Source organism: Paroedura picta, chromosome 1 (genome assembly GCF_049243985.1).
Source record: "Paroedura picta isolate Pp20150507F chromosome 1, Ppicta_v3.0, whole genome shotgun sequence".
Lineage (NCBI taxonomy): Eukaryota > Metazoa > Chordata > Lepidosauria > Squamata > Gekkonidae > Paroedura > Paroedura picta.
The window spans coordinates 147,588,450-147,605,555 of NC_135369.1; the positions used below are offsets into that span (position 1 = coordinate 147,588,450).

Here is a 17,106-nt window from a genome sequence, read left to right on the forward strand (position 1 = left end):
AGATGAGGGGATGGAGGGACTACTCATCAAGTTTGCAGATGCCACCAAATTGGGAGGACTGGCAAATACTCCAGAAGATAGAGACAGTTCAATGAGATCTGAACACAATGGAAAAATGGACAAATGAGAACAAGATGCAATTTAATAAAGATAAGTGTAAAGTTCTGCATCTGGGTCAGAAAAATGAAAAGCATGCCTACTGAATGGGGGATACGATTCTAGGTAACACTGTGTGTGAACGAGACCTTGGGGTACTTGTGGATTTTAAGCTAAACATGAGCAGGCAATGTGATGCAGCGGTAAAAAAGGCAAATGTCATTTTGGGCTGTATCAACAGGGGCATCACATCAAGATCACAAGATGTCATAGTCCCATTGTATACGGTGCTGGTCAGACCACACCTGGAGTACTGTGTGCAGTTCTGGAAGCCTCGCTTCAAGAAGGACGTAGATAAATTGAAAGGGTACAGAGGAGAGCGACGAGGATGATCTGGGGCCAAGGGACCAAGCCCTATGAAGATAGGTTGAGGGACTTGGGAATGTTCAGCCTGGAGAAAAGGAGGTTGAGAAGGGGACATGATAGCCCTCTTTAAGTATTTGAAAGCTTGTCACTTGGAGGAGGGCAGGATGCTGTTTCCGTTGGCTGCAGAGGAAAGGACGCACAGTAATGGGTTTAAACTACAAGTACAACGATATAGGCTAGATATCAGGGGAAAAAATTTCACAGTCAGAGTAGTTCAGCAGTGGAATAGGCTGCCTAAGGAGGTGGTGAGCTCCCCCTCACTGGCAGTCTTCAAACAAAGGCTGGATACACACTTTTCTTGGATGCTTTAGGATGCTTAGGGCTGATCCTGCGTTGAACAGGGGTTGGACTAGGTGGCCTGTATGGCCCCTTCCAACTCTATGATTCTATACATTGAACATACGTCAGCAGTGTGACTCAGTGGCTAAAAAGGCAAATGGGATTTTGGGCTGTATCAAACAGAGTATCGTGTCCAGATCACAGGAGGTGATGGTACCTCTATACTCTGCTCTGGTTCGGCCTCACTTGGAGTACTATGTTCAGTTTTGGGCACCCCAATTGAAGAGGGATGTTGAGAAACTGGAACGTGTCCAGAGGAGGGCAACAAAGATGGTGAGGGGGTTGGAGACCAAGACATATGAAGAAAGGCTGGGGGAGCTTGGTCTATTTAGCCTAGAGAGGAGATGACTGAGAGAGGATCCGATAACCATCTTCAAGTATTTAAAAGGCTGCCATATGAAGAATGGAGCATAATTGTTCTCTCTTGCCCCAGAGGGACAGACCAGAACGAATGGGATGAAATTAATTCAAAAGAAATTCCATCTAAACATCCGGAAGAAGTTCCTGACCGAGCGGTTTCTCAGTGGAACAGGCTTCCTCGGGAGGTGTTCTCCATCTTAGGAAATTTTTAAACAGAGGCTGGATAGCCATCTGATGGAGAGGCTGATTCTGTGAAGGCAAAAGGGTGGCAGGTTACAGTAGATGAGCGACAGGGATGTGAGTGTCTTGCATAGTGCAGGGGGTTGGACTCTATTATTCTATGATTCTATGACTTCTTAAGGTATGCAACAGTTAACATAAAAAAAGTTTTTCACTGCTATAATATGTCCAGACCTGTATATCATTTTGTAAAACACTTTTTGACAGGCATGAATTTCAGAAAGAAGCTTCACATTATGGTGTTGAAGTAAGCAGAGATGATTAGGCCTCCTGATATTTTAGCAGTTGCTAAATGTATTGATCTCCTTGTAGGCTGTCTTAAGTGATAAAAAATAATGGAATTTAAATGTGACCTTTTCAATCACTGTATCAAGCTTCATGTTTTGAATATTGCTAAAGCAATGACCCTTTCAGACCCATCCATTGTGTGATATTCAGAGAAGGCAGTATTGCAAACTGATTATGATTCTGAATCTTGAGTGTGAGATATAACACTACTTACCATTAGTGGTTAAGATCCAAGTATCCTGGGTATACTTTGGCCTTTTCCACAGTTGTTATTTGCTGGCATGTTCTTGGTGCATTGGGTGCAGAGTTGGGTGCCAACTCTGGGTGCCAACTCTGATTTTGCACCTGGATTCTACATTTGTGGGTATCTCCAGTGCCATCCAGAGGAGTTCATTTGCAGCTTGCATTTTACACTTTTGTTTGGTGAGTAGGTGTTCCTGGCTCCTGCCTTGCCGCCCTTAAAAAAAAAAATCCAAGCCTGTGCAATAACGTAATGTCATAACCCCAACTTGTTATTGTGTCTTGCTCTCATTGCCAACCTCCCTCTCCCTCCCTCCTCTTCCCATAGGAAAAATCCCCCTTTCCATATGCTGTGCAGCTCATCCCCACCCCTCAAAAAGGAGCCTTCTCATAAGCAATGCAAATTAAAGAAAGCTTGGGAAAATGGTGACTGCTTGCACCCTTGTTTTAAGTGTGTCACTTCAGGCAAGAATCATGTGTCATCAATTTCTTCCACCTTGCCCCCCCCCCCCATACAGTGCAGTAAAAAAAAACAGTTATTACATTAGAATGTTGCTATGTAGTAAAACAAAGAAGCTGCTTTTTTGGGGGGGGTACTTGGGGGATGCTGCAGGATGAAATCGATGTTTGTAGCCTCCCTGACTGAAACTGACCATGGCTGTTTCCATTCATGAAATCGACATATTGTTCTGTTGAAAGTTCAGTCTTGCTGGAGGGGGAGACAGGAGGCTGTGTGTGTGTGTGTGTGTGATGCTTGTGCTACTTTAGAACTGCATTTTAATGCAATCCCATTCAAAATCTAAAAAAAATACAGCAGGGAATAGAGGAAGGCAGTCAGAGACAGGGCACTCAAACATCATCCTTTTGAGGTAGGAAACAGTGGAGGAAGCCAACGTGACTTTTGAATTTCTACTTCAGGTAACTGTAAATTCCCTCCCAGGGAGGCGGGAACTCATGTTTTCTCGGGATTCACAAAATACGCAGCAAACAGGGAGTGCATTAGATGCTGCACCTGAATCAGGAGACTTTAATGTGAATCAAATTCTGCAGAGCTTTATAGGTGCTGCTGCAAAGTTTTTACTCACTGCAGAAAAGTCCTTTAAGAATTCTTAAGTACCTGCCTGAAGATGTAAGAAGTTGTGCTCACTTTTCATCCTACTGTAGTCCTGTCTAATTCTACAATGTCCCTCTGGAGAGTCCCATTCCAGAAGAGGAGCTTCTCAGGTTGGGGGGGAGAGTGGAGAACATAAAGCCTTTTCAGAAGGAATGGAAAGGCTGACAAGCTGGTGTGAGTTTAAGGCCCACTGGATCTTAACCCTAGACCACAGTGTGCCATTTATTTAGAAGAATCATCATATGGGGTCTAGATTAGACCTGAGTCCATTCTTAGGCTTGGTTCACCAGTTATGCATAAGAAACCTTTGCATAGGAGCAATATGGAGATCATCCTCTATTTACAGTGCAGAGCACTTGTTGCCTGTGATAAACATTCGGTGCAGGATTGTTTGTTTGCCAGATGTTCCTCTGCCATTTTCCGGTAACAAAATTGTCTGAGGCTTCAGAAATGATGAATCCTGTCTCAACAATGCAGGGTGAGTAAGAGAGATGCGAGTGCTTAGAAGCGAGGCATTCTTAACGCTGGAGCACTTAATTAGATGGAGGCACGCAGGTGTGCATATGTAGTGCGGTGTGCGAACGCAACTGTTCAATCGCTCTCAGTTTGACCCTTTCTACTGTAGATTAACTTTTTTTTTTCCAATATGAAGTAAAAACTGCTGTTCTTATAATTGTAAAATTACTGCACTGGGCATGTTGCTCAGTAAAGGCTATATACTTGGCAAAATAATTTGGCTTTATTTTTTTCCCCACCTGCTGCTCACAGCAATTATCTTGTTCCTTTAAGAATATTAAAAAATGCTGATTTGTTGGACCACATATTGTTCTAAGTGTATTGAAATTTGCCATGGGTAGTGGGGTATTATTATTTTATGATTTTATTTATTTACAAAGTTGAAATGAAACAAGCAGTTTACGGCGTTTTCTGAGGTCTGGATCCAAAGAATCGTGCTGGGTGCTCCTCATGAGCAGGCTGGCTTCTGGAGTTCTTCTTTCTAGCTTTATGTACTTATATGTGTGTGCTTTGGTCAGCTAGACCTCAGTGCCACTAAAGTCAGTGGCCTTAGAAAGCTATCTCTGCCTAGGATCGCACTATGAGGCATCTGTAACTGCCACATTTCATATCTGTGCATTCTTCGTTTTTATGATGATAGAAGTAATACATACAGAGGAACATGGGAGAAGCCCCTTCCTCACTTTTCTGTATGAATTAGTCCTGAGCCAATGGGACCTAGTTGCAACTTAAACAAAAATAAAAAATATGCCATATTTCTTTTAAGTGCCTGACTGTTTATCTATCTTGAGATCCATCTTCACATTTTAAAAACCATCCTTCCAGATGCCCTGAAAGATACAAAACAACAAATGTTGTTGGGTTGGATCCAGTACAAAATGTCTGCTTGCAATAGAGCTTTTGTGGAAATGGAAATGCAAGGGAAGAAAAAAAACCCACAATAGCCTCTTTCACTGTATCAGACTTCTAGTATCCCTGCTTACCTTTCTGCTTGTGCAACTTCTTGTATGACCAGTTTCCAGGTACTGTAATATCTAGTGGGGAAAGTACGAGGGTTTGACCTAGAACGTAAGTAGAAATGTGAAAGAAGTCAAGGGGCTTCACCAAATCCAATGAAGAAAATAGAAAAAATAATTGTTTCTCCGTGACCGTTTACATACTGGAGGTTTCATGTCAGGCTGCAGGATGGAGTTTGAGTCGTGGCAGGTTGCCCCACCTCTTCCTGCACCCACATGGGGGAGCATTTGGCCTGGTGCGCCTCATCCGCCCCCAATTTGTGCTCCTGTGCAGGAGCTGGGGCAGTGAAGTTCCCAGTGTATAAACAGTCCTTAGGATGTTACTTTCACTTCTATAATACAGTATCATAACCCTGAACTGATATCCCCCTGGAGAAGCTTGACATAAAATGCATTGGGGTTTCACAAATATTAAAGATTCTTTCCCTGCAAGTGAAATGTGTCAAGTCTGTTTCTATTTGCATTGTGCAGGGGGTTGGACTAGATGAACCAAGAGATCCCTTCCAACTCTATGATTTCCATTCACACATAGCTGGGACCATATCATTCACATTTTCCACATGATCTAGGTAGTCACGTTCCGTGGTTTAATAAGATAATCTCGAAAAATTCAGACCACAAAGTGATCCAAGTTGTCCTATTGACCTTCCATATTTATTTGCCCTATACGTTGGAGACCTGAATATATATATATATTTTTTAAAATACACTACCTCCTTACAAAGACCTTCACAGTCCTTTGTAAAAGATGAGCACAAGATCTCTAAAATCAATCTTTTTAGATACTTCTGTTAGTCTGAATGTTCTGTCTTTATTCCTGCATTTTACAGCAATTGCCTCTACTTGATTAACTGGTCCATACCATTTAACAATCTCATACAAGTTGGAGTTCTTTCCTCAATAATCAGGACTCGCACATTTTGTTCTTTTCCATTTAAAAAAGGCTGTTCAACATGACAGATGCAAAGCATGATAGATTATTGCTGCATAAAAGATCTTTTATTCCAAGAAGTGGAAGTTTAGCAAAAGTTCAATTGTAGAGCACAAGATCTATTTTAAGAGCAGCGATTAGGATAATTTTTAGCCGCAAATCAAATTGGCAAACAATTTATAGCCAAATCAGTTACTCTGGCTGGTGGACCATTCCATTTTCCTCGGCATCTCCCTAACACAAGAGCAAATGAAGGAAAACAGTTCATGCAATTATTATACAAGAGAGAGGAGATCTATGACTGCATCTCTGCTCCATTTTTTCATAAAGTGGTTTTGGATGTTTTTGAACTGGGTATGTCTTTCCTCAAGTGCTAGTCAATACTCAGTTATTTTGTGATTTATTATTTAGTGATTATGCTCTTCTTTTTTGAAAACAGAGCAGCTTGGATGGGATTCCCAGTGGTCTTCCATTCATACACGGATCCACAGATTTTATTTATTAAGATACTAATGTCCTTCCTGTCTCACTGTCAGCAGCTTGTAGTGGTTTACAAAGCCAGTTATCACCAGCACTCTTATTACAAATGCATAAACAGGGGGAGAAAAACAAACACTTTGCCTAAAACAGCCTTGCAGAGCCCTCAGAACCAAGCCAGCATGGTATCCCTCCTGATCTCCCTGGGGAGGCCATTCCAAAGAGTTGAATTCCACAGCCAAAAAGGAATGAGTTTAATTTTGGGCAGATCTAATAACTCTTAGGGAACAAACAGATAAGAGGAAAGTCTGAGGTTTGGTCTTATCTCTCAGTGTTCTGATTAGATATTCCCTTGCCTGGCCTCCTTTTTATTTTAATCCTATGCAGTTACTCCATTGATTTGCACTCTCAGTCTGATCAGTTCAATATACTGTAGTGCCCTTTTTCAGATTTTGAGTACTTTCAGATTGCTGTTTTTCCATGGTTTAATCCCATGCCAATTTATTCATGTTTGAAAGACTGAAACCAAGTACGGTAGGTCAGGTCCAGTCACCCCCCAGCTGTCCTCTTCTTTCACAGTTGGGAACCATATGATTTACCTTTTCATGTAATTCCATATATTACCATAACATTGTAGAATGCAGATTCAAGCGGGTAGCCGTGTTGGTCTGAAGCAGCACAACAAAACAAAATCAGAGTCCGGTGGCACCTTTAAGACCAACAAAGATTTATTCAAGGCGTGAGTCTGAGGAAGAGTGCCTGCACTCGAAACCTCACGCCTTGAATAAATCTTTGTTGGTCTTAAAGGGGCCACCGGACTCTGGTTTTGTTTTATTGTTGAATGCAATCACAGGAAGTCAGTTCTCACATTACTGTGATGCTGAATGAGAGCAACTTTTGTTTGAAGTTACAAACCAGTGGCCCATTGGGGTTAAAAAATGCAGATCACTCTGATGTTGCCCTCTGTTTCCCTTCACATAGCAGCAGCTGCAGCCAAAACATTTGATGCCGCCAAGGTAATACCAATATTGGTACCAGCTGGCAACAATAAAGGAGAACAGAACAAAAGGGCATAATCAGAAGTTATCACTGGCCAAATCCAGAGATCGGGGGGGGGGGGGGAGAGGAGGCACCAAAACACAGTGATGAAAGCAACCTCCATTATCATTTTTAAAACCTATTAATCACAGATCCTTTTCAGCATCATAAGTGAATCAGGCTGATCCTTGGGCTTCAGACAGACAGCAATTCTATGCTAGTAAGTATTCTGGACATTTAGAAAGCTTCCCATTCATCTTTCTAATTTTTCTAATCCATTCCAGGGTTATCGTTGTAGTTGTCTCTCCGGTTGGGAAGGGACATTTTGTGAATCCGAATCCAATGAGTGTGATTCTGTACCTTGTAAGAACAATGGAACTTGCATTGATCTCTTCAATAACTATCGGTAAGAAGAATCTTCTCTTTCTCTAAATGATTTCATTGCTGCATTGGTGATTTAATACCTTTAGCTCTTATTTTGTTCCTGTACTGGCTAAATATCTAAACTGCTGAATACCAATAAACCATTTCTGACATATGTGAGGATAGAAACTGAAAGCATCCATGTATCAATAGAGATAGAGTTTTCTCCTTGGAGAAAACTGAATCACACATAATTACAGATATGCATTAACCTGCTTGGCAGCCTCTTGTGGTGCAGGGTGGTAAGGCAGTGACATGCTGTCTGAAGCTCTGACCTTGAGGCTGGGAGTTCAGTCCCAACAGCCGGTTCAATGTTGACTTAGCCTTCCATCCTTCCGAGGTCGGTAAAATGAGTACCCAGCTTGCTGGGGGGTAAACGGTAATGACTGGAGAAGGCACTGGCAAACCACCCTGTATTGAGTCTGCCATGAAAACGCTGGAGGGCGTCACCCCAAGAGTCAGACACAACCCGGTGCTTGCACAGGGGATACCTTTACCTTATTAGTCTGCTTTGTATTTTCAAAGTATTTTTCTTTGTTTCCCGCAACACTTTCCAAGCATAGTCATCAGAGTTACGTTAGCTTGACCCTCTTTTGTCCCAAGATGCTAACTTAAAGTCCTGTCCAAGTAGAGGAAACTAGTAAGAGCAGTCAAGACCACAAGCTGATGAAGACAAAGGTTGACTAATATGCAAGGCAGGTCAACAGACACTGGTTTAGTGAAGCAGCTGATTTTTTGATGGTTGGACAAGAGGCAGAAATCAAATCTCTTTCTAGTGTTTCATCCTCCCTTTAATTCCTTTTTTAAAGTTTGAATTTGTCACATAATCATGAGCAGCCATTATGGATGCAATTCGTTATGTGTATCAGTTTACTTAAATGTCATTTGTCACATTCTGCAGCTCAAATTGATTCATTCCCATACTTGACAATTGTGTGCATTCGTGGCCATTGTGTCCAATGATTACACAGTCTGTTGCTCGTTTCCCCATATTTTACCATGAGGTCAGGGTACTGACTGGGCAGAAAAGACCTATGTGTGACCTTCTCTTCTCATTTGGTTCTGCTCATTCTGCATACTATGATGAAACAGATCCCACAATGCTGTGTGCATTTGGGAAAAGGGACCTTTGGACTATAAAACTAGTGGAACTTTCTGTAAGAAAATGTTTTCACCTCAGTTGCATTGAGTACATTGTTGTTTTGCTCCTAAAATGTTTATTGAGGACTAGCTAAAAGACCATTCTATGTAGCATGTCTGAATAATTCATATTAATCAATACAAGATGAGATGTTTGGGTATCTTTGCTCTTTCAGCTTCTTTTCATTCAGTTTCCTGCTAAAATAGGTAAAAAAAAAATGGATTCATCTATTCATCCTAAGTTTTAAAAGCAGTGCTGCAGCTTCATTTTGTGATGCTTTAGATGATCGCATCAACCCACAGCCCTGAAAGCTTCTCTATTTGTTTACATCTCTTTGATAAGCTGTTGTAGGCCTTTTTGTGCCAAGCTTTTCATTGTTGAAATGAAATCATTCGAAAGTATTCCAAGACTGAATCTTTCATTCTTCTCCTTCTGTCAGCACTGACATGAAATGATCCTGCTGGCAGTGAAAGGTCATTGTGGACTACTTAACTGCACATTCAAAGGAAGTCTGAAAGGAACAGTTCAATAACGTTGAATAAGCCACCTTGAGTTGTCTTTTAAAATTGCCCACATATTACAAGATTCCTAGGCTCTGTTGATGAAGTTTTCTGTTTGAATATATTATTAGCTTTAAATATTCCCTGCTTACTTCTCATTCCCTCTCCAGAAGGTTAGGTTATTTGATATTAAATCAGTCTCCTCACAAGCTCAATATTGAGTTCAGGGGTTGGTTCAATGCAAATTACAGAAACTGATTCTTCCTTCCAAGGATGTCAAATGATTTATTACATTAAAGCATACAAGGCATATCACCAGTGGTTACAAAAACATTCTCTCATTCTCATGAAGTCAGTGAGACCTATTTTCCTCCAGTACAGCAACAACCAGAGGACCTGAGGCTCTTTTGCCTTACTTCCAATAACTATGGATTCGTTTTCTTCTCCCATTTTGGCTGTCCTTTCCCAGTTCCTTTTCTGTCATCTTTTTCCAAATTCATCTGCTACATTTGCTTGATATCTGTGCTTAATCCTTTTTCTTTCTTTGCTGCATTTTCATCCAGCTTCCCCTTATGGATGCTGGTTAACTACTTTCCTTTGTTAGATTTGCTCCTCATTCTTCTGGGCATCCATTGTTGTAAACCTAGGCTGGCTGTACTCATTTGAGATCTGATGATATACTGCCACTTGCAAGTACTACCCTAAGGTTTAACTCTAGTTAGGATGGCATTGTTGCTCTGTCTTCTGCTGTGCAGCTTGCTTTTAAAGCTTATTAGTTCCTTTCGTTGTTCCCCTCAGTCCCCTCCCCCCCCCCCCAAAAAAAAATCCTTACTATGATTCTTTTGGCTTATCTATCACAGCCCTGGACAAAAATCAAGAGATAAGCCTGGAGAAACTGAGAACAGTAAAGCCAACCATTTAGAGCAATTTTTAAGGTCTTAAAGTAGTAAAAGGTCATGCCAAAGTCTTTTTAAAAATGGCAGCGTCTGTTTACAATGAGTTCAGCATGCAAGATAAAGAAGAGGAATGACAAAATCATTCAGAAATTGCAAACTACCACCTAAAGAGCTTAAAGCACAACAAACTTGATACAAAGAGTTCCAGAACTTCCAAGACCCTGTGTTAGGTTCAAAGGTTGCTTTTGTCATTGGGGAATTCTCCATCCACTTCAAACCCACTGTTATCCTTCCTTGCATTGTTCCTGGGGGGTCCCTTCTTCCCCAAGAGTACTTTTTGGAGAAGCTTAGTGGGCTATATTAGAATGGAGAAGAAGCACCATTCCAGTCCCACCAGCCAAGCCCCATGGACAGAACTTTGGATCTAACATCCTGTTTCTGGTGCCCAACCACCTTGCTCTTGAAAGTGAAATTACATAGAAAATGACCTCTGCTATTGATCGAAGCTGACAGGTGGGCTCTGACAAATGTGAGTGGCCTTTCAAACAATTTGGTCCAATAGGAATTAGAGCATTTAGTTCTTCCTAGCAGGTCCTTAGAATTTAGTGTAAAGCTTTTAAACCTGGTCATTGCCTTTGGCACCTGTTGAAAGCATTTGAGTAGGTTCCCAAGGCAGAGTGCATGAAAGCAGTCTATTCAGGATGTGATCAAAACTGGGAAAGTGTTTATTAATCTGTTATAAATATAAGCTGCTAGAGGAGTCTGTAGGGTCAAAGTGAAATCAGGAAGCAGAAAACTTCTGTAAAGCTATATAAGTCCTTTTGTATTGTTAAATATTTTTGGGTTGGGCTATACCTCTATGTGTTAAACTAGTCCAAAACCACACATTTTGCGGGCAAAATTAGAAAGGTAGCATTGGAAAAAATGGTCAAGTATAATCTCCATTTGGTGGCTCTATAAAATCTCATGTATTAGGTAGATGGGCAGAAATGTCATTTGGAATGCAAAGTGGCTTATGTAACTGATGGATAGTCACAAAAATCATGTGTGAGATGTGGGAATGACACAGCAAGTAGAATTAAAAATCATATTCAAATAGGCTTAAAAGATTAGGGTATTTACACTGAGGAAATGGCAAACTTGGGATTTGTTTGATGTGTGAAAGTTTACCAATAGACTGGAAAAAGCAAGTAAGTAACAGGTTTTTACTGTATCATATTCCATGAATGCTAGAGGTAATCCAAAGAGGTAATCCAAAACTGGTTGTTTTGAACATATTTCTTCACAATGCATTCTTGCACTCAGGAAATCATAGGGTTGGAACCCCAAAATCCCTAGCACTTAGTTAAGTGATATTATTGAACAAAGTTCACCCAAGTAATAAAGGAAGTCATATGACCTAACCTTTTATCACTATAAAAACCATTACAATTCATTTCTAAGTGAAAAACAACGTATAGCAAAGGTTGAAAATTTAGAAGTCATGACTGAACTGCAACTTGCCCAATATTCACCTGTAACATTAGCTTGCTGTACACTTCTGCATTACAGAACATCCTACGCATTACATTCTAGTGGTGTGTAATGAAGCTGTCTGATATATAATCAGACTCTTGATCCATCAAAGTCAGTATTGTCGACTCCCAACTGGCAGTGGTTCTCCATCACCCATTACAAGATCCTTTAACTGGGTATTGAACCTGGGACCTACCCTGTTTTTCCGAAAATGAGACCTACCTCTAATTAGTCCTTAGACTTAGGTGTGTTCTTGTAGGGGTGTTCATGGTCATACAGGGAGCTGGGCCAGCCGGCATTCAAATCTTCAGCACACTTGTATGCTGTGCTGCTTTGCTGCTCGTCTCCCTGCCAGTAGCGATACACACTGCAGAGCCCTGCCCCTGCTCTCTCAGCCTCTGTCAGCTCCGCCTACAATCCCAGAATCCCCCAGCTTGACAAAAGCTGTGCCCTGCACTTAAGGTACGATTTAATGGGGTTCCAGAGGGGGGGGGGGACACTGGAATAAATGTAACTTTTTTTTGGATGTCAATAAATATAAAACCTACCCGAAAATAAGCCCTAGTGCATTTTTAACTTAAAATTCAATTCAAACACCTTTATTGGCATAATCAAAGCAAAACATCTATATGTTTTACCTAATATTAATATAAGACTCTGTCTTATTTTCGGGGATAAATGCTATAGCACTGAGCCACTGCCTCATCCCAGCGCTAACCAGTTTATTGTCACTGATGCTAGCCCGTTTCTATATGCACGCCCTGTCTCATCCTCATCTAATCTTGCCCTCCCCCTCCTGAAAGAGATCCTATTAACAATTCGGAAGCCTGTTACTTTATTTGTGATACTGATTCTATCTCCACATAATGAATAATATGCCAGAAATCATAATATCTAATGCAACAGCTACATTCAGAGGGAATAAATGAGATGAGAACTGCAAAGTACTTTGTACATGAAAAGATACTATGGAAATTATTCAAGAATAATTCCAATTACATGAGGCTGTGCATTTGTTTTAGATGGAAAATATATCTGTATAGACTTAAGTGGCTATATACATGAGAAACTCATTTTCTAATTATTCAGAATGGCTTGGTGTACTTAAATGATTATGTAGGCTGACTTTATTCAAAGGAAGGGAGGGGGGAGCGACATTACTTCCATCGGCACTTTAGTAAATTCAAATTATTGCATTCTGAACCACCTGCATGCATTAGGGAGATGTAGATAACTTCCGAAAGGAGACTAAACAAATATTTAAATATGCTTTTACAATTCTTGCTGCAAATACGCTCAACCTGTGCTCACCAGAGCAACCATTTCCATGGCTCTTCCACCTGAAGGTGATTACAAACGGGGCTTTTCTTAATGTCATCATTTGCTCATGAAAGATACCAGGGGCAACAGATCTGCTTTATTGGCAGATAAAAACAGAAACACTGGCTTGAAAAATGTCTGCCATAATTTGGTAGTGGGTAGTTTTAAATTTTACGTTTGACTAGGGTTTTATGTAAAAATGCCAGTGTTGTGAGAAACCATTGAAGAATAAACAAAATATGCCCTCTGGGCAGGAAGTAATATAGTATCTGTTTACTATGTCTCACTGAGTTTTGATGGGGAAGATACTCTCTTTGCCTACGGCAGCCAAAGCTTAGGGAGACATTGCAATGTGGCAGGTATGCAGAAATGGGGCACATAGGATTAACATGAGCTATGAATGGAACGCACGCTGTTGCAAATTAGAGAGGAAAAGTGTTGCATGAGCCAAACATTTATTATTCGGGGGGAAATACTTGATTTTTTTTTAAATCACTTAATATCAGATAACTTACAATGCTAACTTGTGTCAGGGAGGAGAAAATCACTTTCTAGAAGTGTGGCATTTTTTTAATTCAAACAACCTGAATGAATGGATATATGAAACAAGCAAACCATGGTGCAATCAGTAAGCCATATGCCAATCTGCTGCACTTGCTATTAAACAGCATTTTGTGTAATGCCAATAAGGAGAATAAAGTAGTGGGGGGAGGGGTTTACAGGCTGCCTGTAGGAGTACATTGTGATTTTTGTATGTATGATTATTTTTTCCCTGTTAAGCCACTAATTTATCTGTGATGACCCATTTGGACTGGATTATGCAGTGGGGTTGGCTTATGCAGTGGGCTTATGCAGTGGGATGGATAATAATTTGGCTTTTTTCATAGATATTCATTGCCTGTGGTGTTTGGAGCCCTCCATAGTGCTCTCAGGAGAGCATACCAGTTGTAGGCTTCCTTGTTTGCTGTTTCAAATAACTTGTCTAGTGCCAGGGACATTGTTGTGCATACCCCTTGAGGACAGTAAAGACTTGATAAGCCTGTTCCACTTCTCACATGTAAGTATATGTTGCACTGGGACACCAGCAGCAACGGATTAGCATGGTACATTGAGGGCTGATAAAAACATTTTGAGACCTCCTCCAAGTTGGCTTTGAAATGGGGACTTAAAAAAAAAACCCTGCTTGGGTCAATTAAAAATGAAAGTCAATTTCCAGGCCTTGTGGCTGCATAACTTGGGGAGAAAATTCCCTTGGTGCTGAGCAATTTTTGTTTGTTTGTTGAGCAACATATTAGGGAAGAGAAGGTGAGGATTAACATATCTCTGCAGAATGTGACATCCAGGCTAGGATAAACCGGTACTCTCCCAGGGGCATTGGCTCCAATTTGGAAACGTTCAGGGTCAGGGGTTTGCTGACCCCTTTAAAGGCCTAAAGACCAGCGTATCTACAGGGCCATCTGCTGCCCCACACCCTGCAAAGATAAGTAAGATCACCGGACTAAAATCTACTTAGTATCCCCAGCCCAAAAAAAGTGAAACTGGCCTCAACCGGGACCAGGACCTTTTCAGCCTTGGCCCCAGCCTGGTGGAATGGTCTGCCAAAAGAGATCATGGCTCTCTGAGACTTTAACCAGATCTGCAGGGCCTGCAAGACAGAGCTGTTCCACCAGGCCTATGGTCAGGGCCTTGGAAGACTACCAAGAAGTGCTGGTCTCACTGCTGGGAACTGAGGGAACACCTGCTCTGAGAACCTTGAACCCTCCACCCCTGTCTCAATTAGAAGAAGAAGAAGAAAAGTTGGTTCTTAAATGCCACTTTTCTCTGCCCAAGGGAGTCTCAATGTGGCTGACATTCACCTTCCTTTTCCTCTCCCCTCAACAGACTCCCTGTGAGGTAGGTGAGGCTCAGGGAGCCCTGATATCACTGCTCAATCAGAACAGCTTTATCAGTGCTGTGGCGAGCCCAAGGTCACCCAGCTGGCTGCATGTGGAGGAGGAGCAGGGAATCAAACCCAGCTTGCTAGATAAGTCAGCGCTCCGGACCACTACACCAAGCTAGTTGAGGGTAACTGATTTATGATTATTTTAAATTGACTGTTGTACAACCAGGTTGTCACCAGTCCTGAGCTATACAGGAAGTGGGATTATAAAAATAAGGATTATGTATTGATTCATAATGTTGTGCAGGTTGGAAGCCAGAATGCTGGAAGCCAGTGTCGATAAATGTAGATCAGCCATTAAAAAATCATAGTTTAAGCCACATACTGGGACAAATTAGTACTGGCAGGGTATAAAGTTGCTGATGCTTTTGTGGCACACAGGGACTCTTGCATGGATTCAAAGTGTGATGAGGCATCCATGAATATCATGATGGATAGTTAGAGGTAACAAATGTGTATCTGGATCCAGTCACCTCTTGTAATCTTCTGCCATTTTGGCTAGTCCAACCGTGCCTGGCTGCCTGCCAGTGACATGGATGTTTCCCTTTCCTGGATATGTGCTTAATGAAGTTGCAGCTTGCTCTCTGCCCAGCTGTGTGTGCTTTCTTTTCCCTCCTCCTCATCTCCACTGCGGGCACAACTAAAGGCCAGCCAGAAGTACAACTGCCAAACTAGAAAACCGTCTGAGATGCAGCTCTGCACAAAACCGGGGAAGAGCTGGCCATGAAGCATAGATGAATTGCCAGGAAAGCAGCCAGATGCTGCTAGCAAGAAGTGTTCCAGAGCTTAGCATCTGGGACCAGTAAGCACTATACAGATTCTCCATCTGTGGCAGAAGCTGTTGACTGCTTCTGGGGAAGGTGCAATCGGAGGCAGAACAGCAACAAGAGTTTAAAGCAGTGCCAGCAAGTGCAGACGGCAAGCTGAACTCAGCATTGAAATTAACATCCAGATTCCAATTTCCTTTTCGGTTCAGTGGGAATACGAGAAATCCAGCCATTCAGGACGAAGCATGTTTTAGACACTCTGATTTGCAAGGCAAATGACCAACATCAGCTGTTTCTGATGGAAAGCTGCAGTTGTATTTTATTTGCAAATCACTCTCTCTTAATATTTGTGAATAGGGTTAGCGGTAGTGGGAACGCAAAAATGCTATATTAATTAATTGATAGGGATGCAACAATTAATTGATAGGACTGCAGTTTTCAGTCCCTAAACAATGTCGTCTTTGTAATTCAGAAAATGAGGCTCAGTAGATAGTCACTCTGATGGATTGGTTTGAGGCCGTAAAATAGCTCAAGCTACTATTTGCAACAGGGTAGGTAAAGTCAGACTCTACACCTGGCAGAGCTGGCTGGTTGGCAAAACGATCCACAAGCTGTAAAAAAGTAAAACAGTGATTGGCAGAGGAAGAGCCTAGAATGGATAAAAGGATAAGGGAGAACACCGTAGTCTTGTTTGCAAAATGTAATATTGAAGTAACAATATACCACATTCTCTGTGATAAAAAAGAAAGGGAAATTGATGTCCCTTCCTATGGGCACTAGAATCAATTTCAGTAAGAAGTTACAGGAAAAATCTTTGCTGTCATGAACCAAATGTCACAGCCCATTTCTTTATGATGAGAAAATATATGATCCTATTGTAGTTTTGTTTTCCTTTTTGAGGTAAAACAATCAAGCGATGCCATGTTATTCTGTGTCATGCTACCAATAAATTTTTGATTTACTTTATATTTCAGTATACAGGGGAACCCCTCCACAACCAATGTCTTATTAGGTGAGACAAAATAATTGTTACCTTGGACTGAACACATTTCCTAATTTCCATTCCTATGGTTTCCAAAAATTAGTCCCCAGATTTGGCTATGTCCTGTTTGGCACGGCTTTCTTACTCACTTGAATCTTTTTACAGTCTGCATTACTAATTAAACACATGCAACAACAACAACAAGGGGGTGGTTGATGGTAATGTGATTATATTCAATAGAAGAAAGGTAAGGAGATGAAACTGTTAGGGACTTGAGGTGTTCAGTTTCCTTTGTTGATTTGTTTGTTTGCTTAACTTTTTTGCTCCCTTTCTTGATGACACTCAAGTCACATCATCACAATATACTTTAAAAATACAGGAAGACAACAAAAGGCATGCTGTGATTGTGTTTGTTAAAATGCTGATGAGTCTCAGCTGACCTACAGTGACCCCAGCATGGAGCTTTCAAGGCAAGGAAAAGCCAGGGTGACCAGCCATTGCCTTCTTTTGCAGAGTCTTCCTTGGTGGTCTCCATTCAAATT

The 17,106-nt window shown here is 41.3% G+C and overlaps 1 protein-coding gene across 1 annotated transcript in view; it reads left to right on the forward strand.

Moving 5' to 3' along the window:
- LOC143822494 (protein eyes shut homolog) overlaps positions 1-17,106 on the forward strand; it is a 672,231-nt gene that overhangs the window by 67,723 nt on the left and 587,402 nt on the right. Inside the window, exon 6 of the mRNA XM_077307707.1 lies at positions 7,366-7,487. Within this exon, the coding sequence (XP_077163822.1) occupies positions 7,366-7,487 (122 nt within the window). The remainder of the gene's footprint in view (positions 1-7,365; positions 7,488-17,106) is intronic.